Below are 23,587 nucleotides of genomic sequence, written 5' to 3' on the forward strand. Positions count from 1 at the left end.
ACACTGACTCTTACAGTAACACATGGCTGTTGCCCACAATAACAGTGGCCCTAGATGTTCAGACAGGCTGATGGGCATGACTAAACCAAACCCTAACTGACTTCAGTCCTGGCTATGGCTGCTAAAACAGAGGCAGGCAAATTCATTACAAGTACTAATGCTAATAAAAAAAACCTGTTCTACCTGTTCTAACAAGTAGTCTACAGTATCTGTTGACTTTAAAGTTGGAATCCGTATGTTTCATGTCCTACCTGGGATTTGAAGTGAACCCCGGTCTCTCGTATGGAAGACTACATTTGTACAACTCTGTCAAGAGGAAATCCCTGTTTGACCAGGGGAGATATTGTGCTTATGAGCTTCAGGCAGTACTACTAGTCAAACAGTAGGTATTCTACCCAGCATCAGGGTCTACATTTCTGAATGGAAGAGTATGGAGACCACCGCCAACCACTTCAGATGTGCTATTTATACTATACTAACACACTAAAGTCTAGATACCATACAGATTGGTTAAAATATCACTTTATTCATAAAATAAAGTTTCGGATTGCAGCTTTAAATTATTCTGGAGAGATCTTGGTTATTGCAGCTTTGTACACTGAACGTAAACTTTGGGACAAAATAGCCTCAAGATCAAATACTTGATTCAATATTTGACCTAATATCCCCTACACATTCATGACCGGATTATGAGCCATCAATATCTCCAACCTGTCTGGAAAACTATATGAATCCTCTGCCATTTTATTGAACTTTAAGTATGAAATCGGAAAAGTGATAAACCCAACGGTGTCCAGATACTGGATAAACAAGGAGAACCCTTGAATCAATCAATCAATCAATCAATCAAACCCATTGCAAAGCTGAGTGGTGTTCGTCACTTTTGTATAACATACGACAAGAAAGTATGGTACTAGGATAGGCTCAAATTAACTGGCATTCTTAAAAGTTATGTGTCCTGATAAATAACTAAAACAATAATAAATCAGAAATGCCACAAATTATATTCTGTGAGGTTTCTTTTAAGAAGCCTACTGCTATGTTCATTATTCTGACAGTGGCTACAAGCTCTGGTCTAGTATCCCTGTCCTCTCCTGCTCCTCAGGTTACACAGGGTCACCATTGCAGTGTAACGTACATCCAAGTTACACTAGCAAATCTAACCAACAGACAGTTGACTGTTGAGGTGACTGCAAAACCTGAGGAAACAAAGGTGACATACGGCAGTGCTTCTTTGTTGTTATAATTGCCAGGGCTAAGACTTTGATTAATTAAAATACGTTTCATTCATTATACTCTATTCTGTTTACTTCACAGTTGAAAGTTTAAATCACACACACACACACACACACACACACACACACACACACACACACACACACACACACACACACACACACACACACACACACACACACACACACACACACACACACACACACACTTGGGGTAATTAGCTGCAGAACTTGTGTCACCTTTTTATGTGTTTAAATAAATGATACACAATCAGTTGGTACAAACATGTTGCATGTTTTCATAATTATATGTGAACAGCCAAGGCAATTCACATATAATCCACAGTTTTTTTTCGTACAGACAGTTCACAGCCCCATAATGCAGAATTGCAGATGTTGCTGTGTCAGGGGGTTGAATCGCAGTTATACTACTCCATCTAGTGGACAGTCATAATAATTGGTTTTCTGAATGGCAGACAGTTATGTGGAGCTACTCTGGGACAGGGTAAGCAAGGTCCAGATGGACCTGATCCAAGTGTAAATCAAGATCCAGGAAAAGGACGGTTCAGCCCTGTGATTAGCAGTCACACCTGTCACTCATATTGTATGAGTCACCATACACTCTGCCCTCACCATACTGTGATTATAGGATTAATGTTGAATTGATTACAAATAGATCCAGTTCCACATGGTGCTCTTGTTGTTTTTTCTTTTCTAGTACCCCCCCCCCCCCTTTTTCCTGCTATTTGATTTGGACTGTTTACAAAAAGCAACCACATCTTCCTGAAATGCTGGTAACTAAAAAAGTCTTGGGTAACTTACACTCTTTGCTGCTTTCTGTGAGGCTAGGAGAAAACTAAAGGAGAAGTTGAGGAAGAGGGAGAGAGTTTTGTCAAAGCTAACCAGAGGGCAAGGCTAGGCAAGTAGAATGAGTAAATAACAGAGAAAGATGTCGTCTCACATGAGCTCATTTGTGACCAGTGATATCATGCAATGCAGCTGTGCAGCTGTCACACTGTGAACAGCAGCTGGGTTCAATGAGATTGAATCCATTCCATCACTTTTCACCACCTGAAGTTCAGTTAATGAATTAACTAAAATTGACCCTTCAATTAGCCAAACTTATGCTTAGCATTATGCTTCATTTATAAAATAACCGATCTACAAGCACACAACGTGTCGGGTCATATCAGGCCTCCTCTTCTTCAGCGACCTTATTTCAACCTAAGCACAGCAGTGAAGATACAACATATGGCCACTCAGTACAAATACACTCACACCTGTGGCATTGTCCTAAAACCATAAACAGCCACCCCTCTTTGACTCTATCCCTCTGTTTACAGGTCTGCCTTCCCTGTGCACTTGACCAAATATAAACTTCATGTTTCTTGGCACACATACAGATAAAAGTGGGGAGGAGTCTCACGGCTGAGTTCAGTCCAGGACAGACTGAAGGACAAACAAGCAGGAAGGTGGAGAAAGAGCTCGAAGTAACATACAAAGGATTTTCCAAAGAATTTAGACCAAAACAAAGACCATCAAGGCTCTGTGACTAATCAACAGTAAGTTTTTATATTATTTATTTACATTTACAGGCCAAAAAGGAGCATTAACATGCTTATGACCATTAGACCTAATAGGCCCTGCATTAACCCTAGCCTAGGTATAGTTTTTTTAATGTAATCTTTATATGACATGCTTTCAAGAATTGTATATGTTCTCTCTTTACAAATTATTTAATACACAGTGTATGGTTTGTCAACATGCCTGTATAGCCATTCGTTTCACTTGTTCCTATCCAAATGTTTGTCTATATGTGATGTAATGTTACAGTTTTACATTAATACTGGAATTAATTTGAATAGAATTGGAACAAACTTCAGCTGTTGTATATTGAAATACATAGATTATAGACATCAAAGTAATGCATTTATTTAAAACATGCTGTTCATGGTCACACGACACATGTGCATTGCACAAGTGTGGAAATATGTGTTCTCTAGTCTGTACAGATGTTTGTGCCAGAATATTACACTGTTTTTCTTGTCCCCCTGGAACATCATGTAGACATGTCTCTCTCCACTGCTGGCATGGCTGCCCGCCGGGTACTCGCCGCTGCGTCACATTCAAGCCATGAGGGAGGAGGTCAGTGTCTTCTTGTTCCTGTCAATTATAATTAATATACCTTCCTGATGATCCACAGCTATACTACAGCATCACTTGGCCACATGATAATGTTGGGAGGTTTTTGTTGAGTTTCAAGAGGAATTTGCTTCAACAGTTTGAAATACATGCCATGCTTGAGTGTGCCATGTTGTCTGTCTGTCTGTCTGTCTGTCTGTCTGCTCTGCATGTTATCAGGGAAGTTGATTTGTTTCAGTGGCAATGCATGAGGATCCACAAGACTGTTTTCACATCTGAACTGACAGATATTATGATGATATTGTAATTTATTACGTTTCTTCATATTACCTAGTCTCCAACGTAACTTTAATTTCCTTTTCACAGCAAGAACCTGGAAGATCTTGACATTTGTGTTGGCCATTCCTGGTGTTACCGTCTGCATGGTCAATGCCTATATGAAGATGCAACACGATCACGGAAGACCCGAGTTTGTGGCATATCCAGCTCTGCGCATCCGTACCAAGGTGGGCCTCGTTGTACTGTACCTCAGTAGTAAAGTCTATGCACCTTTCATCACAAATATATGTTTTACTTTTACATTGCAAACTTACACATTAGCAAGTTGTAGGATATTATGGAATGTACAGTGTTAATGTGAATATATCTATACATGTGTATCTCCATTTGCTTTGTTGAAACGTTTTCAATTTCCTCTCCAGAGATTCCCCTGGGGTGATGGAAACCACTCTCTTATTCATAACCCTCACACAAACGCTCTCCCTGATGGCTACGAGAGCTCCCACCACTGACAGGATCACTATGCTGTCTTCTGATATATTCTCAATTGTTGGCTGGTATATGTTGAAAAAACACTGTTTTGTAGCTACCTAGGGGCCAAACTATAAAAATAATAAAACCAGATATTTGACTTTATCACAATGAGTGGCATTTCATTTGTTTTTAGGTGGTGGGGGCGCTGGGGGTTAATGTCTGTGTAGCTTGTATGCATCACTGACTAAAGGAATTGGCTTCCATGCTAGGCATCTAATAAAACTATTTATTCCTGGGGTACAAGAAGGAAGTGGTCAGTCTATAATCTATGATGTACAAGATGTGCTCGCTGCATAAAGATTAAGGGAAACTCCTTAGACAGAGAAAGAAGAAAATAGAATTTGTGCTCCCCCCCCCCCCCCCCCCCAGCAACAAGCAACACACTGGTGGCTTGGAGTCACCGGCTTCTACCCCTGTCTACACTGTGTAGCTTGTAAATACTCTGCACACTCATTATAGAGCACAAGTGCCATTAGATGCAAGGACATTAAATCTCCCATTGCCAGACACTTTATGGAAGCCGGTCACACTATAACAAATCTGTCATTCATAGTTAAGAAATAAGTTAAGAAATGAGGTGGTGATTATACCGCAAACTCCTTCAAACTGAATCCAGATGGCTTTTCCAGTCTGTTAACCCGGGTGGCATGAATGAAGACCTCTCCCTCCAGTGCTACCTCTAGGAACCCATATTGAATATCCTATGTACTAGGGTGACATGTTTTTCAAAAAGAATCTTTCCATGGTTTTACAAAAATGCTAACATGTCTGTGTAATGGTCTGTACAATGAACTTCATGATTTCAAATGTAATACTTAGGTTCTTTTCTGTAACATGTCCACGCCCCACCATTGCCATGGTGATGACCTTGAGTAATGATCATCAGCACCTGAGCTGATCTAGAGCCCTATAAAAGCATTGTTTGTCTGTGATGCACTCATAGCACTGACGAAGGTCCCAGGACCGAAACCTTTGCTCATTTTATTCACCCCTCACTATGAGCACTTTGAGAATATATCAATCAAATTTCTTAAGTCTCTAAGGAGTTTTCCTTAATATTTATGGAGCGAGCAAGTATTTTTCTGTCAGTTTTCCTTTGTTTTTGAGACCACATCTGCAGTCAACCCTGAATAAAGGACAAAAAAGGGCGCAACAGTTTTCCCTGTTCTTTGATGTACAAGATGCACATGATTCTGTTTCAATGCATAAACAACTTCACCAAAGTTTCATTAGATTCTGGAATCACAGTAAATACCAAAATACCGACACACTCACAGCATACCACTTTTGAAATGCTGTTTCAATGTATTTATTCAGGAGCATAACTTTACATGGGGCAGGGGAAACCTGTGCATACATTTCTGATATTCCAATCTCTGCTTCTTTATCTCTATGTACAAAATACACAAATGGCACCTAGACCAACCCTGATAGTTCCATTTCTTCCAGCTAAATGATATTTATCAAATGCAATGACATAGCATTTCATTTTCAAAATAAAAATGAAGGGGGAAAAATACAAATGTCTTGAAATGAATGAGTGAACAGTTTTTCATACAGCGTTGCAATGCTGGCAACTAAGCTGTCAATGTACAAGGAAGCTTGATTAAGTATAAACATGCTTTCTAAACTACAAAAACTAACCAAAGCTGAATAAATTTGTAAACAGTGCTGGGGGAAAAAGGCTTTCATTTGAAACAAGACATACAGCTTGTTTCCAGGTAATTGTTGTTGAACCTGCACAGTTGCACTATTAAAGAGTAATGTTTCTAAGATTTATCACAATGGTATCTTGTCTGAAAGCTATAGCACATGCCCTCTTACAAGCCTCACTTCTCATATGCCCTCTAGTCTCATAATTATCATGCACTGTCACTCCCTTATTATTCCCTCAGGTCAGAGCTATTGTGGCCAAATTCAATATATCCCGTTTCAGAGTCTCTGTACAGTCTGCCTCTCTGGCTAGTCTACGCAGGCAATCTCCAGCAGAGGTGTGAGGGAAGGGCTGAGGGGAGCCCTGACAACCCAGCAGGAGTAGCAGGCAGGCCTTGCCCAGGCCCGGAAAACTGTACTGCTGGGAAAACCAGTACGCCTGGGGGGCCCAGCAACTTCCATCACTGGCTTTTGTAGAGCAGGGAGAATCCTGAGCTGCTGGGTCCAAAACCTGCCGAGAGGTCTTCAATGAGTTCTTTGGCGATAACCTTAACGCTTGCGGAGTCAAGGACTTGTTCATGATTGACATACGGCTTGATTTGGTAACCAGACGGACACTGGTGATTGGCGTCACGTCTGCACTTGACTTAAGAGCCCTGTTGATCTTGGTGTGTGGTCCGGGGGCAGGTGGCTGTTTGCGATCTGTTTGGTGAGGGGAATCAGATGCAGGATTGCCTGGTTTCTCCATCTGTCCTGATGAATATTCTGGCTCTGGCTCGATAACACTCAGCTCCAAACTGGATGTACGATTAGCCAAGCTCTCATCAGCAGACTCCCCTTCTAAGCACTCTGGGTCCATGTTACATGCACCGCTCTCCCTGTTTCCCTCTGTGGATACCATTGCAGCTCCACTAGCGGACTTAGTGAAGCAAGACCGGAGAAGAGAGATGCAGAGATCCTCCGCCTCCCTCTGCAGCTCAGTCACCAGGAATCTACACGCTCCAATCATCATCTCACCTATAGGTGTGCTCTGGAAAGTCTGCTCCTCCATTAAGTGCTCCTCTGTGACCTCTGGGCAGATACCCGGACCCTCCAATGCCAGTGATCCCAAAACCTCACATCGTCCTCTAACCCCCGTCTCTCCATCTTGTTCTTTTGTGTTTTCTGTGTCCGTGGCCAGGCGACAGCCATGCAGGTAATGTAGTACTGGTAGCAGCATACCTCTGTTAACATCCTTAATAGGGATAACTGCTCCAGTGCTGCCTTGTGCTTCTCCAAATCCACCCTTCAAAAGGGCCCTGAAGTACTCGGACGCCACTGCATCTGTTCCATCCATTCCAGCCAAGACATTTCTGTTGGCTGACACCTGGGTCCCATCGTCCAGCAGGAAGAAGAGGTCGAAGGTTGAGTCTTGGTAGGGACAAAATCTATCTAGGCGAGGCTTTTTCAAGGGAGGGGATGAACATCTTCCTGTTGCACCATCTGAGAGAGCTTTGACTGAACCAAGTGTCCTTGGCTGTCGACTGTCTAGCTCTGTTTTGAGGCCACCCATCAGGTTAGACAGGCATCCAATCAGGAGAGAGCAGTACAGCGAATGGGGCTGAGATGCGGGGGCTAAATGGGGGGAACTAAAACAATCAGAAAGACCACAGTCAACAGCCTTGTCTTCCTCATCCTCCTCATCACAACCCAGGGGCTGCAGAGCCAAGCGTAGCCCGCCATGATCCAAAAGAAGTTTCTTCAAGAAAGCTTTGTTGCTATAATGGGGAAAAAAAGAGGATATGTCAAATAGCTGAATATAGAGGTAATCTAGCTAATTGTGTGTGGCAATACATGATTAATATTGAACACATTTTATCTATTTTGTTCAGTGTTTCAGACTGGCTTTATCCCACTACTCACCTGCTGACTAGTGGCAAAGACAGTGCACAGATCATCTTGTCTGACTCTGAACCTGAGAGGATCATATGGGCCAGAACCCCAGAACCAAACCCAGACTCACATTGAACGCGCAGATTGTTGAGTAGAGCAACACCTACAAAAAGACAATCACCAATTATATAACTACTACTATTTTATTAAGTGGTCCAGAACGTATGTGTGAACATACACTTTAAATCCTCAGTGTTCATTTAACTCAAACTCAAGTGTACAAATGTAACCAAATTGACCCTTACGGTTACATGAGTAGTACAATCCCACTACAAATGTATTAACACTGAGGATTTTACTCTGTACAACACTTGAGATCTAGCTTACTTACCAAGCTGTTTAACTTTGGCTTTTACTCGTTTAGTCTGCTTCTCCCATCTTCCTGGCAGTTCCTCTCTCTGACAGAGATAGTGACGAATCAGAGCCACTGAGCCAGTTCTGACCAGCGCCTCCAGGCATAAAGGGTTGCAGCTCAGTCGGCACATCATGCGGAAGCACCTAACACTGGGATCCTTGTGGCGGGTGAGGTAGAACAACAGGCCAGAGACTGTCCCCGAGTTGATCAGCGAAGTGCTGGGGTCAGTGGCGTGAGAGAAGCGCGAGAGCAGCAGCAAGATGGGAGACTCAGGGGCCCAGGGCTCAGGGTGATATGGGTTGTAGTAGGTCGAAGGAGGTCGGGGTGCTGAGGGCGGGGTCTCCAGAGCAAACAACAGGCGGGCTGGCGTATGGACCCGGGGCCTCTTCTTGTGTGAAGAAGAGAACTTTGATGGGGAAATGGGTGTTTGGGGGGTTTTAGTGGGGGAGGACAGAGATGAGGGAGGGGAGAGTTGGATTTGAAGCGAGGGTGTACTGGAGGACTGCGAGGAAAGGATGGAATCAGGCTGTGGGGTGGAGGCAGATAGAGCTGGGCTTTTAGATGAGGATGACGGGAGGGGCTGGGGTGATGGTTGAATGTGTTTGGGATTGAAGGAAGGGGACTGACAGGGGCTTTTGAGGGAGTCAGGGTTTGTGGAGGATGTTTGAGGAGATGCAGAAGGCTGAATCTGAAGACTCCCCCAGTCTCCTTCAACTCCAGATGGAGACTCAAGCAGGTCCCCCTCAGATGTGATCAGACCCTCAGATACCAACCAGGACCTGGACAAAAAGGCACAAACTATGATCATACTGTTATAGAATCATTTGGAGTGAAGATCAACAAGCAAGAGGGAAAAGGGTGTTTTGTGTGCGAGTCCTATGTTTCTATATGTTTTTCTTCACTAACCTCAAACTTAGAAAACTGGATGATCCAGGACCCTGGTCCTCCCTCCTGTTCACCTCAGTTGGGAAGTCAAAACATTCAAAACAAGATGGGGACAGGAGCTCTGAGGGAGACATGTTGGAGGTAGGATTTCCATCAATCTTCTCAGAAGATGGCTCCTCCCCTTTAGCAAATTCAACCAGTCGAGAAATTAGCAGAGGGACCAGCCCTAATTCCTGCATCTGTTCCAGGGCAGATTCATCATAAATAAAGTCAGCACAGGCAGAAATGGCTAGTCGGGAAAGTGGATGATTCTGGTGTCTGGCCAAAAAAACAATCAGCGCCTCCAACCCACCACTTTCCGTCACTTTGTAACGGTTCACAGCTTCCTTGCAACACAAGCAGAGTGCCCTGAGGAAAATGCCAGACTTACTAAGGGGGTCTCTCTTAACCTCTTCAGTGAACTTCTGAATGACCCCCAGTGACCCCATAAGAGGACGTAAGCAGCCTTGGGAGCACATGTTGGCAAGGGTTTTCAGTGCCAGCTCTTCAAAAGGACTGTCAGACTCCCCTGATGCCATGACGCCAAGTTGCGCGACGACGCCTGAGCGGGAGACCTCGCGGGCGCATTGGATGCTACAGCCCCGGGTTAGCTCATGAATGGTCCGGAGAGCTGCCCGCCTCAGCCCATCTGGGTGTTCTGGAGCAATGAGTGGAGCCAGAGCGGTTAATGTCCCTTGAGTGAGCAGCAAGAGGCGGTTAGAGGGCGTATCAGAGAGGTACTGCAGGGCACGGGTAGCTGACTGAGCACACAACAATTTAGGACATGGGGCTTTGGCCGGAGTATCTGTCGGGGAGGATGGGGAGGAGGACAGAGAAAGACAGAGGAGGAGAAGGGGAACACCACCTGTAAATAAAATGAAGAAAACCAAAGAATTAGTCACCAGAAAGTACACAACAACCTTTTTGATGGTAAAACATAGTATAGTTGGACCAAAACATTATGCAATAAAACTAGGAATTATTTTGATGCGGTATAAACTTAAGGTCAAAGTGGCTTTGGGGTTACAAGAATTTATTAGAACATAACATCCATGATGTAAGGCGTCAACCAACCACAGAAAAAAATGTGGCTGCCCTAATCAAATCAGAACTACTGTTTTGGTAAATGTCAACATTGACATTTGCAAACATACCAGCAGTATGGATGAGAGCTGAATTCTCTGGATCCATAGCCAAGTTCCCCAGAGCCCGAGCCGCTCTGTTCTGAATGGTCTCTGTGGCAACATTTCTCTTCAGGATATCAACTGAGGAAGGAAAACAATTAAAACCTTACTGATGTTAAGTGTCAAGCCATCTTTATTTATCTAGCACATTCTCAGGGTTCTTTAGTATTTATATGATTGTATTGTATTTATTCAGCTTTGTGCAGTTATGTGCCCTTATTAATGGCTTGATTTGTATCAGTGTGTACTGTATGTCTTCCTGTCTTGTACTGTTATGTATAGCATGTGTGTATCTCCTGCATATTGGCCAGTGCATACTTGTAAAAGAGACTTTGTTTCCATGTATTTTGACTGGTTAAATAAAGTTTTTTTTATATATCACATTTAAAAACAACAACAGTTGACCCAACGTGCTTTCCAATGAAAGATTACCAGTAACAACAAAATAGTCATAAAAGCAAAAAAAAAAAAGTAAAATCACAGCAAACTGTAGCTAGTGTGCTGGCTACAGTTGGCTTCTAAATGTGTTAATATTATTAGTCCCTCTAGCAAGAGGCAGGGCTCAAAAGTTCACATTGTCAGTCAATGCAAACCATTTGGTCCTGTTGAGTCTTGGGTGTAAGTAATAGCACAGCCTCAAGGGGCCACTAGCAGGCCTCTTCTTGTTATGTTGTGATATCTGACAGGAAGGATTGCATCTCAGATGTGATTATAAGTGTTTCAAACAAATATAAAGTATTGTTTATCCTTCTCTCAATAATAAATACATTCTCCACATTTATATTTTCACTTACCCACAACAGTTATTCCATCAAGCTTACGAACCTACAATGAAAATGAAATAGAAACAAATGTATGAAAGGAAATAGTAATCTCTGTGAAAATACTAAGAATAGAGCCTACATTATCTCCTTGGACCATCATCTCACCTCAACACGCGTCTCTAACTCAGTGCAGCAGTTGGCAAGAATACTGAGAGCCAGGTCCAGGGTCTTCTTGGAGCACTCAGGGTGCTTGAGAAGGTTCAAGAGGGGTTTATGTCCTCCCTGAGTTCTGAATCGGGCAATCCCAACACAGCCACCCTTGATGTGCTGCGTGCGGATGGCCACCAGTGCGCGCCACTGGGCAACTTTGGTCTTTTTATCGACCTCTTTGCCCCCACCTGTCTCTGTGTCTACCGTCTCGTTCCTCTGGTCCTCAGCAGCTGAACAAGTTTTGGACAGGTGATACAAACACCAGGTCAGCGATGATTCTGGGGATGATGAACGCACCTCTCTGGAGGGTCCTCGTGTCTGTTTCCAGGTATCTTGCGCAGGTGACGCTGCCATGATGATGTCACTGCCCAGCAGATCTTAGATTCACTTCTTATTTTTCCTCACGCCACTTTGGACTGATATGGATGCCACTGAGCATCTGTAAAAACACAATGGAGGATAGGAAATGTTCCTTTTACTTCAAATGATCAAGCATTAAACATTTTTGTTGAAAGCTCTAATTTCTTTCATTCATGTTGTTTTCAAATTTTACAGTTGTAATGTGGTCCAAAACACGGTTGACAAAAACTACAGATACCAGCATGAAAAAGATAAATTGTACCACCTGACTGCTCTCTCGAATGTGCTGATGGGAGATGTAGTTCCAATACGTCCGGTCCACTCCCTAAAAAAACAGGCCTACATAGTGAGGAGGCCAAACGAACGTTATACTATGTAATAGAGGTGCGTTGCTCAATTTAACATATTTGTTCACTTTACTTGAATAATTAAATGCCTATTTGATCAATGTATTGTTACCAATGGCCGAAAAAAATTTGTGAAACAAAATGCAATCGTCTTGGTTAGCCGCTAACGCCATCTTTAGCCAAGCAACAAACATGGGGCGGTAGGGGGATGGAGTTAGGCAAAAGGGGGCGGGTCGATAGTATTTATCATGGGCTTTGTAGTTTAAATTGTATTCCAACCCACGGCTTGCTTCGTGTATTTTTCCCATAGTAAACTACATGTTCCATGGTAGTGAAACAAGGTTTCGCGTGTCTCCTTTCCCGATGCATGCAGGGATTGTAGTTTAGATGACACACTCAAGGCTTAAACCCCACCATGGTGATAACTAAAAAGAACTGCATTTTCCAAATTCCTTGGTGAGGTTGTTATAATCATCGCTTAGTTGATGCGGAAAAATTCATCGGTGCCACACAGAGGTTGTTAAACTCTACGATAAATCTGCGACTGATAGAAGCCAACAACTTTTATAGCGTCCACCGCAGTTTAATAGCATGGAGGTCATAGAGACCATTGTGGGAAAAAATGTTGAAATAGAAGAAAATGAAACAGTGGTGTCAAACATGGACCACGAGACAACAAAAGCAGGTTAGTGAATCCGCCGTGAAATCAGCAGATCACATCTGGTCAAAGCATGCGAGGAGGGCTCGATGAGTTCATGCCGAGTCTATTCCTACTAGTTACATTCATGTCAATCATAAGTGATATATACCATGATACATTTACTATACATAGTTGAACACATCCAATACATAAAAATTACAACCATACATTAATTGACCAAACAGAAGCAATTTATGCGTTTAATAAAATCAATTGACATGATCCATTGTTGCTTTCTTCTCTCTAGAATTTGTATGGACTCTGCAGGCCACATGGCACCTAGTTAACATCCGCCTTGAAATGGACCAGGCTTTTGATCAGCCAGTGTGCAAGAAAAAGAAACTTTGGGAAATGGTGGCAGAGAAGGTCAATGTAAAGTTTAGGGAAGCAGGAAACACTGATGTGACTGCTAAGGCTTACGAGTGTGACCTCAAATGGAGAAACATGTTGTCAACATACAGGAAGAATGCTGAGAGAGCCAAGAGGCTTGGAGATGGCAGTGTTCACTGGGAGTTCTTCAAGGCCATGCATGAAGTACTGGGCAGGAGCAGGGAAGAGATAGAAGCGCAGCGGAAGGCCAAACTTAATGGGACTAAACTGGGCAAAGCCATAGCCAGCAAGCGGTTCACCCCTATTCTCCCTACACCTCGTCTTATGGCTGCACCCTGCCCCTCTCGCCCTCCACAGGATGTTCTGCAGCTGTACCTGGAGCTACAGGAGAGAAAGATGAACATGTGGGCCCAGCAGAAGGCCCTTGAAGAGAGGAAGATTGAGGCTATCAACAACCTGGCACAGGCCATTGCTAGTCTGGCTCAAAGTAACAGTGTTCAGTTGTCAAAGGATGGACATTGAGCAAACTGCACTGAGCTTCCATGTGTTTGTCAGCATTTAAAGACAATACACTATGGAATAGGTTGAAATTGTTACACATTTTTTAGTCTTTGTTTAATCTTGGAACATTCTCTGGGTTTATTTCTTCTTACTCATTTTTATTACAATGGCATGGGGTTAGCTTCAGGTGTAGGGTAATACAATAATAAACAAGGCATCCTACCCCCACTACACCAGACATTGATTGAATATGCATACACATCCCTTCAAACCTTTTCCAAGAAAACAATTGGAATTCAACAAAAAAAGGGTTTGTTTCAACTTAGCCTATGTGCTTGTAGTTTCAAAACTACAATACTAAAGTATTTTACATAAAGATTATAAGTGAAACATAAAACCAAGGATGATTATACTGAACATTGCACAAGATAAATTGCACTAGTTGATTAAAACGTAATGTCCTCAAAGCTTTGGAAGAAATTTGTTCTGCATCCAATCTCGCTGATTGCAAATTGGTCCCAAGATTTGATGGATATCATTGTGTCTTATTGCACCCATTTTCAGTATTTCAAATCAGTGGCTGAAACAGTGATGGGATTAAAATCATTTATTTGTTATTACAATCGCAAGGTTGTTCCAATCAACTTGGTAGTTGGTCTGATGTAATGCAATATTATGGATGCACTGGCTTCGAAGACATGAGGGATTCTGTTAATTTATTTCTATAAACACAATAAAAAGTCCATAGTCATCACGTCCTTTGAGAGTCCAACTCTTTATACAACAGGTCTGAGATGGCCTCGCGTCTGTCAATACCCCCATCATCTACCTCCCCCTCTCCTTCCTGGATGCTGCCTTCCTCCTCCACGTCTCCTTTGACCACTTGCCCTATGTCTAGAAATACATTGTGCAGTATACAGGTAGTCAACACAACTGCTCTGGCCCTTTCATAATTGCCTGTGTCCAGATGCCTGAGCCTTTGAAATCTAGCTTTCAGGTTAGCAATAGCTTGGTCTAGAATGTTAAAATGGTCCTCCAAAGTCTTGTTGAAGAGATTCTCCCTTGCTCCATGACAAGCAACATATGGTGTTAAAATCTGAGCAGTCAGGGGGTACCCGACTCTAGCAACTAGGCATGAACCTGGGGGCATTAGTTCAGGGTGCTGTTCAAGTCTGTCTCTCAGAGTACTGGCCTTGTCCATGTCTGATCCCTTGCTGATTCTACAGTGCAGGAACCGGCCTTTGCCATCACACACTAGCTCCAGGTTTAGCCAAGAGTCAGGGTGAGCCTCCTTCTTCATCCTCTTCACCTCTGGCACAGTGCTCTCCATATCATGTCCCCCTCTAGGCAGGCGGATCGGGATGTGGGTGTGCCCCAAAACACCCAGAACCTTGGGGACACATTGGTCTTCCAGCCGCTCCGATTTCCCCAGTAGATTGGACAGAGGGAAAACGGCATCAATAGACTCCCTCTCTGGTAATGAGAGAGACACAACAGTAACCATAATCATTCGTTGCCACTTTATCCTTTTTTTGGGCGGTGTAGCCGCCCCTATATGTGAGGTTGGGACATTGACATTTGCTGCACTGTGATTGGCCACCCATTGTACCCCCCAAAGCATTGTACCCCCCAAACCCTTCACTGTGATTGGCCACCCATTGTACACCCCTTCCACCCACAATGGGTGGCCCCTGGACACCCCCGCTGACTCTATTCAACACTGTGATTGGCTAGCGAGACACATGATGAAATTATGATGAAATTAATAACCTATAAATAGGACTATGCACTTAAAAAACATTTTTTTTAAGTGAGCTAACATCACTGTGATGACCACTGTGATGACCACACCGCCCCCACTTCACACTGGGTGTGATTTTTAATTAGTCTAGTACTACTGCACTAACTAGGTAGGACCCAAATTGTCATCACCCACACAAGAGCAAACTTACCAACTGGCCACCTGATTTGTTCTTTCTCCAGCATGTTGACACGCTCACAAAAGGAAAAGAAGATCCTGTGGATGTTTCCCTTCTCCAGACGGAATCGATTAGACACAGAGCGATAGGTGATACGCTTGGAAAGGAGTGCGATGGACAGGAGAACCGTGTGTGATAGGGATAAGCGGGCTCGTCCAGCCAGACGAACCCTGTTGTGATTTGACTTAGAATTCTGAAGCAGGTCTGCAATGTGCTGAGAACAGAAAGAACTGTCAGGGACACAGTAGTAATCTGACTTCCATGTGTATATCAAGCCGTTATACGATAACCACCAAACCACATGATGTTTGGGACATGCTTACCTTAATTGCATTACTATCAACAGTGGCAAGTGTTTCTTGGAACCCAGGTTCCTCTTCTTCAGGGGAATCCGACATTGTTGTCGCTTCTGTGGTTGATGAAACTTGAAGCTCTGTGGACGTCTGGGTCTGGGGTGGCACTAGCTGCAGGTAAAGAGTCGCTGTCTCAGCTCGAACCTTGGCGATGAGATCTGCTTCCAGCATTTCCTCCACTGCTTGGTCCAAACGTTGTTCCAGTTCACTCTGGCATAAAGGTTCCCATTCCCGTTCCATCATATCGAGCACGGCTCTGCCTGCTGACTGAATATGATCACTGATATCCATTCTCCCGTCGGCGAAAAAGTCAGTTGATAAATTACACGACAATCTGGCAAAAAGGCGTTTGATTGAGCTAAACACGTTTTAGTCAGCTAGCTAAATCGGATATTAAACTGCTAATCAGGCATTAAAGGTGACCAAGAATTCAGAACCTAGTCTACCAAACTAACGTAAAACGAATACTAATGTGTGCAGATATGTTTCTTCCACGGACTGTTCCATGCGTGCGTGTTATCACAGACTGTGTTGACTACTAAGCCCCACCCACGGGTCTAAAGCAGTGTAGGAAAACAAGCGCGCCTATCCTTGCTCGCGCACTAAACAATGGGGCCCATTCACAACACCGGGAAGCATCCCTACAACAAACCACAGTTCACAGGGATATAAAACAAATGGCTGTTTTAATGTTAACTAAAAGTCAGTTACAGGTGCAGCTTTGATCACGTCCCATTTTAAACAAACCGCAATTTAAATGCATTGCAATATCTCGTCTCAATTAAATCCTAGTCATGAACTGGTAAAACATTCAAATATTCATTTAACATAGTAAAAAAAAAAAAGGAAAACAACCCAGCTTAGTTTTTAATTCAGAATTTAAATGTATATAACATTTCCTTTTTTCAATTCTCCTTTGGTTCCACGGGAAGAAATATGACAATTAGAGTAAAGTAGTGTTTAACACACATTCTGAATAATGAACAGTAAATCTGTGGTCAGAGGGAAATGCGTAGTCCCAAAATCATAGGCACAGTTCTACAATGTCTTTTGATTATGGTGAGTGAGATCTCATCAGCTCCAATCAAATGCTGGAGAATAATATACCTTCTATATTTACTAGTAAGGTAAATTGAGATTCAGAACCACTTAACAGCAATTTTTGATTGCTACTACGCCTGCCAGTCATTTAATTCTAAACTTTCATGTCTACATTATGCATCTTGGACAATGATAGTACATAGACTCACTCTCTGAACCAGGTAACAGTGTAGCTGGCATGATCATGAGTCTGTCAGAGAGGGTAACATTACATTATAGTAACTTCTGAGACACTACAAAGAGAAACTGCAAAACAATACAATTCTTGATATGAAAGGAAATTTTCAACAACCTTTATCTGGTATCTGCTTATGTGCATTCCTACTTTATATTATTCTGATGCCAACAAATGAATCAATTTTATTTCAGATTGGTTTCATGCACAGGTTCTCTAAAATGAAACTAGTAACATACAGATGCACAAAACTCCTAGCTACTGTTGCAACAAATACAACCAGGCCAAAGAGTAAAATGTTAAATCCTAATAGAAACACAAACAAAAGAGAAAAAAGAAAAGAAAAAAAAGTCACTCACCCACTGAGCCCCCCAAAAACAATAAAAAAAAACACAAGTAAGGCTACAATAACCTTACCCTAAATAAAGACTAGAATTAATTAAATAAGAGGTACAATTCTTGTGTTCAGCCTTTACCAATCCCATGGATGACTGACAGTGTTGTGACAAATCCGTCAGGTTATCTTAGAAGGGTGTGAATTTATCAATTTATCTAACATGCGTTCATACATTTCAGCATCAATGTTTTTGTTTGACACCCCTAACTCATTCAGAAAAAGGGAATCCGTATTGGTAATTTTTCTGATGAGCTGAAGATCCATAGTCTGTAAAACTCCCCCAAGGCATCACTTCCCACATTTCACCAGTTCAGCCCCCCCCCCCCATTCCCTCCCCCCATGCTTCCGTCTTTCCTTCACTGTACAGCCTGTTCGTTGGCTGTGCTGCCCGAGTCCTGAGGTTTCATGACGTCAGGAAGCTCTGGGGGGCTAGAGAAGGTCTCAATCCTCAGCTGCTCAAATGAATCATCTGGGAGAGTGAAGAGGTAGAATGACAAAACAGACACAGAACAGCTGCAGTGTTAATTAACAAACTAAATTAGCTGAGCAAGGGGAAATTGACATATCAAGAATGTGTGTGTGGAGGGTGCTTTGAATTTATTTAAATAAATTAGAAGTTTCAATTGAGTTGTTTTGCAGATGTTTTTTTGTTTAGTTTATATTCTTCTGAACTTTTATTTTAGTTTGTAGGTTCTTTCCATATCTGGCTTCAGCCGTCTGTCAGTAGTAGATGATAAAATTCAGTGTATAAAAAACATATTTTAATAGAAACAAAAAGAGGAAGAGGCGATTTGAGCACTCAAAAATGTGGAGCAGAGTAAGTAAAATTAAAACAAAGTTATACAAAAAAGAATTGTGGCAATTTTTATCGAATAAACTTTGTTATAACTTTACTTCCTCTCATCCACATTTTTTGAGTGCTCAGATCTCTTCCTTTTTAAGTCTACATTCCCGTCGATCCTAGAAGCACGTTCAATATACGTATACAAGACCATCTCCTTTGACCACCCGTTTTTTCCCCCTTGGAAACAAAACCACTCACCCAAAAATGTTGAGATATACTAGCTAACTAAACTAGAAAATAACAGGCCTTGTTAAGACATTCATAGGTAAGGGCACCCAGTTCTTTATACAAGGATTCCTAAAATGCTTATGTTGTATAACAATGTATCTTACCACCCAACCGGAAAGATAATCCAACAGTGGCTGGGGCCTGGGGTCTGGCTGTCTGATTTGTGAACCCACAGTCTCCAAGTGTTTTACTATCATCAAGCAACATGTCATCCTGGTATGATAAAAACAAAAGAACAGAGGATATTGGTTACAGTAAAGCCAGATCATTAAATGTATGTGCACCAGTCATGTTTTCAATAGCCGGGCCTCTGGTTAACTCTTTTCACTGCCAAGTTTAAAATACATAAATGAGTCGCCCACTGCCAGCGATTTTTGGTTTTCTTTACCTTTTCAACTAGTCACAGAATATTTATATCCATTATGATTGATCCCCTGGCGGTTGCTAAACACGGAGGGTTTCACTGTGCTTCCGCCTTCCGCGAGAAAGAAAAAAGTCATTGCGACCCCCGGTCGCTTACAGACCATTGAATATACTGCAGCTTGTCTCGTCAAAAATGCAGGGAGAAAAACAAGTTATAGCCGTTTCCCCACATACGCTAAGCAGGAAGGGAATGGTGGTGTAGATCTTTTGATCACGTGATCTCCTGGATCTGTGTGAATTGAGGAAAATGGTCACTCGGATGTTAGAGAACAGTGCCAACTGGTGGAAAACCACTGAAAACGAAAAAGTTGTAAAATCGTCTTTGGCAGTCTGAGCCTTTGGAAAAAAAGTTGTAAAAGTCGTCCAAAGCAGTGAAAGAGCAGCAAGTGCAGAAATGCAGTTTTTCCGAACATGGTTGATAGTGTTAGAGAGTGTTTCAGGTTGTGAGACAACGCAACAGATGAAGATGAAACCTTCTTCATGAAACCTGTATGATGCCAGTTTTAACCGGGCAAACTACTATCTCAGTCACAACGTCAAATTCCTTGTATGTGCAAATATATGTGGCAAAATAAAAAGGTTTCTCATATTTCTACTAGAACAGATGTACTAAACTAATGGTCCACAAGCCAGTAAATGTTCCGCCCTCAACTTGACAAACTGCTGAATGAGACGCTCCTATCAATTGGATGATTTTCATTCTCTAAATTGACCTCTTTTTAAACCAATCGATGACACTAATATTTATAACTACATGTTTGTGTTATTCTAACAGTAAACTAAAAGCATGGTAATTACGATGGAACAGACTGATCATTGCATAGCAATGACATCCTCAAAACTGCGACAGTACAGACATTAATCAATGCTTCAAATTGACAGATTTACGTTAGTACATACTTTTTTGCTTTATCTGGCCCAACCTTTTTCTTTATCATTCTTAATGCCAATGGAAGAAGTAATGCAACTATAATTCAAAAGCACTTTCAGAAGGTTCAATACAGAGTAAATAAATAAAATCAGGATGAGAATCTGACAACCACGAGAAATAAATAAATAAAACAATAATCTGTATCAGGCCTAAAGATCCTGTCCGGAGCCACCTTATGGAGGATTTACAGACAGGATCTGACGGTGTACACCACAAAGGAAGTGGAGAATATCACATCTATGCAACCAAACCTTCTGACTGTCATGTAAATTAGAAGCCAGGAGTAAGTGTTGTGTCAGCAGACCCCATTTGGCTACCATAAACACTTAATGCGACTTTGTTTGTTTTTCCCTGGAGTCCCCAAAATGACGAGTCGAGGGTTGTTTTAAAAATGGTGACTTCTTTGGCAAATCTAACAAGCCTTTTCTTTGATGTATGTATATACACTATCATTTCCCATAGGTTTGAGGAAGAGTGTGAATCACATTGAGAGACAGAATCGGTCTGGTGTCTCTACTTGAGGTCTGGTGGCTCAAGTATGTGTGTATGGTATTAGGAATATATGGCCATATTATTGGGCTTGTTTTTCGAGGTGAGATTTGGCTTATTTCTCTCACACGATTTGCTTTGTTTTTGGAGGTGGGTTGGCTTATTTCTCTTACAAGAGTTGGCAACACTGTCTGTGCCCTGTCCTTGGCCAAGTGTACTTAAAGCCTGTTCTAAACAATGATAGGGAAATTTAACACTGTTCACCACTAGTCCAGAGTACATTGTTTCTGTAAACACACCCAATTATTTAACCAACCAATCAAAAACATAATCATAATTTTAACATCTGAGGTCAAGCTCATTTCAATACCTGAATGCTGAGGATTTTGTCCAAGCACCAAAGTTCATGCTACTTTTACAGACAGACAGCTGCTCTCTGGTTCTTCCTGTGTTAACAGTCCAATCAACAACTGCACAGCAAAAGAAACATGGAGCTAACAGATAGTGGGTTTTTATTAATGTGCTAGTGCTTTTTCTTAAGTTGCTACAGTAAAAAAAAAAAACATATCTAAAACCTCTTCAGCGCCTTTGAGGTACAAGATTCGCGAGATGTTTTGGTCTGACACACTATAATGCTCACTACTTTTGAAAGACTAACTGGGAAAATGGTTTGAGAATGTAATTGTGTTCGTTATAAGTCGACTTGTTTCTATAATGGAGGAGCAACTTAGAATGTTGAATGACCAAGGCATCCCACAGCATATACTGGTCAGAACGCCAACACAGATTAAGCCAATTGGATCACCAGAGACCTATGTAGCACACGACAAATGGCAGAACATTCTCAAAAACAACACTTATCACCAGAGGTTGATAGGAATGGCAATGGATGAGGTGCATATCATCGTTCCAAGCTTACAAGTAGGGTAAAAAAAAGGTAAAGAGTTATTTACTTGCGCACACACTGGGGCGTTACATCTCAGTCACGCTGACTTTATTTGGTTAAAGCACAACATACAACTCAAGGATCTGTTTTGAGAGATTACGTATAACATACCTTATACAGCCTCTGTTCCTCGGGCGCCCTCTTTAAGATACCTTCCACAATGCGCTTCAGCTCATAAACCGTGGTCGATTCTTTGGCATCTGTGAAGATGGTCGTCTTGTGACGTCGGATCATTAGAAACACATCCTAGAAGGGGAGGTAATGTTATAACAGTTAAGTTAGATCTGAAAGCATGACTAATCATTTTTGTATATAAACTTTTTTTGTATGGCTGTCTGATTTCACTAGGGTAAATACAAATTATTTGCAAAAATCTGGTAGGCTAAATTTAGGTTGTGGTTGGCTGGTCTGTTCATCATATAAGTCAGACAAGTAAGCAGGTAGTCAGACTCAGCCATAACGTCAACACTAGCCTATAATGTGTACATCTGGGTGGCTGTTAAAACATCAAACATGAACATCAACCGTTTAATTATTTTAAGGTCCACCAACCACTGTGGCCAGTGAACTAAGTGGCATTTTCCGGCTGGAAGTCACAATGAATAAAAGAGAAATTGGTTTGATGTCTGCAGTGAACAGTACAATATAAATGATATAGTATTCTGTATATTGCCAGTTTATCATTGAATAGATATCCATTTCCAGAAAAGAACTCATCATAAATTACCGTCTTCTGTGGTTTCTAGTTTTACAAAGTGGTTGCTCTTAATATCTGAAATATTAGTTGAACTGGCAATGATTGGGGGGATATCATGTGTAGCCTACTCTATCAACTCTAGTTTTTGGTGGACATAACTACGTAATATGCTGAATATAAATGATGTAAATGCTTTGTGTTAAATTTTGTCCCGAGTGCTCAAGCACTAGTAGAAGTTCCAGCTCCAATCTGGCACTGGCTGAACTAAAACTAAAATATTTACAACCCTCATCCGTGAGTGGAGATGGTAAATGATTCAGTACGTGGGCCACTGGTTCTCAGTGTGAGGTCCGGAGACCAGCTATTAACAAAAAACAAATGCAACTCCGAATTCGCAAATGGATCCATTTGTACACTCTCAAAGTTCAATTAACACCATGGATTTTTCAGTGTAGATTGGAGTCCCAGAGATAGAAAAAAAAACTTTAAATGGGGGTCTGTGGCCTACTAATTATCAAACTGGGGTCCTTGACATGTAAAAGGCTGAGACTCACTGATCTAAGCAACCAGCCAATTAAACAGTTATACCGGATCCCGATATGACATAAGTGTAAAATCAAGAATGTAAACATTTCTACTAGCTAATCAAGCCATATTCGACAACTGGCAAACAATGTAGAATGTTGCATAAACTTTAATTCTGCACCATCTGGTCAGTTTCCACTTGACTTGAGATTGTAGGGTGTAGCAGTTGAGAGGCTAAAGTTAATGCTAGCATTTCGGACAGACTTACTAAGCGTTAACTTGTAACTAAGCTATAAGAGGCCTACATACATAGTTAACACCAACTGGCACTATGTGTACTCCATTTAACATTATGGCTAGCTAAGTTAGTTGAAAAGGCTACTTTAACACTAACACCAACGGGTTATTATTATGTTAGCTAGTTAGGTTAGCTTAGTGCTAGTTTGGCTGTTAGCTGGGAGCTAGCTAAACAAAGACATCAGCGTCTGGATAGTGGTTTAATGGAACGAGGTGTGCTCAGCTCGACACCGCACATTTCAAACACACATATTGGTCAGAACGGACAACGTAAGTAAGACTTATCGTTGAGCCAAGTTATGAAATGACATGCAATTTCTTTTTCCAACACTCACCATTGCTTTCGGTTGGTTGCACACTGCGCCGTTGAATGTCGATTGTCGAGTGAGCGGCTGTTGAGAAAAAGGCTAATTCCGGTCTGTGATTTCAAAATAAAATATATTTTGACCAGTGTGTTCCTTGAAGCTCCGGCCGAAATGTATATAAGTGGTTTATGTATGTTTTGTAATAGTTACAATCAAATCAAATCAAAATCTACAAAGTAAGTACTAAGTAGTAGTAACGAAGTTTTCAAATAATTGTAGTGGAGTAAAACGTACAATATTTTCCTCTGAGATGTAGTGGAGTAGAAGTAAATGTACTGAAAACTGGAAATACTCCAGTAAAGTGAAAAATACCTCAAAATGTGCAACTTCACCCTTTTATTTTGTATACAATCGAGTATCTGTAGTCTTGTGGCTGACAACTTGACG

General features: G+C 41.8%; 5 protein-coding genes across 5 annotated transcripts; 2 read left to right on the forward strand and 3 right to left on the reverse strand.

Annotated features, from left to right (window-relative positions):
* Positions 1-2,660: 2,660 nt before the first annotated feature.
* cox6a2 (cytochrome c oxidase subunit 6A2) lies at positions 2,661-4,292 on the forward strand. The gene is made up of 4 exons (XM_084071488.1): positions 2,661-2,797; positions 3,303-3,380; positions 3,744-3,883; positions 4,079-4,292. Exons 2-4 carry the CDS (start codon positions 3,305-3,307, stop codon positions 4,166-4,168), a joined length of 306 nt encoding a protein of 101 aa, XP_083927614.1. The 5' UTR covers positions 2,661-2,797; positions 3,303-3,304; the 3' UTR covers positions 4,169-4,292.
* A 1,224-nt stretch (positions 4,293-5,516) lies between these two features.
* armc5 (armadillo repeat containing 5) lies at positions 5,517-12,087 on the reverse strand. The gene is made up of 8 exons (XM_084071447.1): positions 11,838-12,087; positions 11,168-11,651; positions 11,033-11,063; positions 10,209-10,319; positions 9,037-9,919; positions 8,107-8,909; positions 7,746-7,878; positions 5,517-7,600 (listed from the first exon to the last, which is right to left on the reverse strand). Exons 2-8 carry the CDS (start codon positions 11,564-11,566, stop codon positions 6,082-6,084), a joined length of 3,879 nt encoding a protein of 1,292 aa, XP_083927573.1. The 5' UTR covers positions 11,567-11,651; positions 11,838-12,087; the 3' UTR covers positions 5,517-6,081.
* Positions 12,088-12,323: 236 nt separating this feature from the next.
* On the forward strand, positions 12,324-13,471 carry LOC311055334 (uncharacterized protein; the record flags this gene model as incomplete). Its single annotated transcript, XM_084071484.1, has 2 exons — positions 12,324-12,604; positions 12,867-13,471. Exons 1-2 carry the CDS (start codon positions 12,511-12,513, stop codon positions 13,469-13,471), a joined length of 699 nt encoding a protein of 232 aa, XP_083927610.1. The 5' UTR covers positions 12,324-12,510.
* Positions 13,472-14,191: 720 nt separating this feature from the next.
* LOC311055324 (uncharacterized protein) lies at positions 14,192-16,305 on the reverse strand. Its single transcript, XM_084071468.1, has 3 exons — positions 15,753-16,305; positions 15,403-15,643; positions 14,192-14,923 (listed from the first exon to the last, which is right to left on the reverse strand). Exons 1-3 carry the CDS (start codon positions 16,071-16,073, stop codon positions 14,202-14,204), a joined length of 1,284 nt encoding a protein of 427 aa, XP_083927594.1. The 5' UTR covers positions 16,074-16,305; the 3' UTR covers positions 14,192-14,201.
* A 144-nt stretch (positions 16,306-16,449) lies between these two features.
* Positions 16,450-23,294, reverse strand: elob (elongin B). Its single transcript, XM_084071487.1, has 4 exons — positions 23,171-23,294; positions 21,428-21,562; positions 18,632-18,740; positions 16,450-17,924 (listed from the first exon to the last, which is right to left on the reverse strand). Exons 1-4 carry the CDS (start codon positions 23,171-23,173, stop codon positions 17,812-17,814), a joined length of 360 nt encoding a protein of 119 aa, XP_083927613.1. The 5' UTR covers positions 23,174-23,294; the 3' UTR covers positions 16,450-17,811.
* Between the last annotated feature and the right edge of the window lie 293 nt (positions 23,295-23,587).

Source organism: Gymnoscopelus microlampas (genome assembly GCF_963454915.1).
Source record: "Gymnoscopelus microlampas genome assembly, chromosome: 11".
NCBI lineage: Eukaryota > Metazoa > Chordata > Actinopteri > Myctophiformes > Myctophidae > Gymnoscopelus > Gymnoscopelus microlampas.

What these genes read in the sequence shown, in the direction of transcription:
- cox6a2 (XM_084071488.1), top strand. Translation starts at nt 3,305, where the DNA reads ATGTCTCTCTCCACTGCTGGCATGGCTGCCCGCCGGGTACTCGCCGCT. An exon ending in TTCAAGCCATGAGGGAGGAG is followed by an intron (nt 3,381 to 3,743) that starts GTCAGTGTCTTC and finishes TCCTTTTCACAG; the next exon opens with CAAGAACCTGGAAGATCTTG. An exon ending in CTCTGCGCATCCGTACCAAG is followed by an intron (nt 3,884 to 4,078) that starts GTGGGCCTCGTT and finishes TTTCCTCTCCAG; the next exon opens with AGATTCCCCTGGGGTGATGG.
- armc5 (XM_084071447.1), bottom strand. Translation starts at nt 11,566, where the DNA reads ATGGCAGCGTCACCTGCGCAAGATACCTGGAAACAGACACGAGGACCC. An exon ending in TCCAGTTTTCTAAGTTTGAG is followed by an intron (nt 8,910 to 9,036) that starts GTTAGTGAAGAA and finishes CTTTTTGTCCAG; the next exon opens with GTCCTGGTTGGTATCTGAGG. An exon ending in AGCCAAAGTTAAACAGCTTG is followed by an intron (nt 7,879 to 8,106) that starts GTAAGTAAGCTA and finishes GTCTTTTTGTAG; the next exon opens with GTGTTGCTCTACTCAACAAT.
- LOC311055324 (XM_084071468.1), bottom strand. Translation starts at nt 16,073, where the DNA reads ATGGATATCAGTGATCATATTCAGTCAGCAGGCAGAGCCGTGCTCGAT. An exon ending in TTGATAGTAATGCAATTAAG is followed by an intron (nt 15,644 to 15,752) that starts GTAAGCATGTCC and finishes TTCTGTTCTCAG; the next exon opens with CACATTGCAGACCTGCTTCA. An exon ending in ACAAATCAGGTGGCCAGTTG is followed by an intron (nt 14,924 to 15,402) that starts GTAAGTTTGCTC and finishes TCTCATTACCAG; the next exon opens with AGAGGGAGTCTATTGATGCC.
- elob (XM_084071487.1), bottom strand. An exon ending in AGGAACAGAGGCTGTATAAG is followed by an intron (nt 18,741 to 21,427) that starts GTATGTTATACG and finishes TTATCATACCAG; the next exon opens with GATGACATGTTGCTTGATGA. An exon ending in ATTATCTTTCCGGTTGGGTG is followed by an intron (nt 17,925 to 18,631) that starts GTAAGATACATT and finishes TCACTCTCCCAG; the next exon opens with ATGATTCATTTGAGCAGCTG.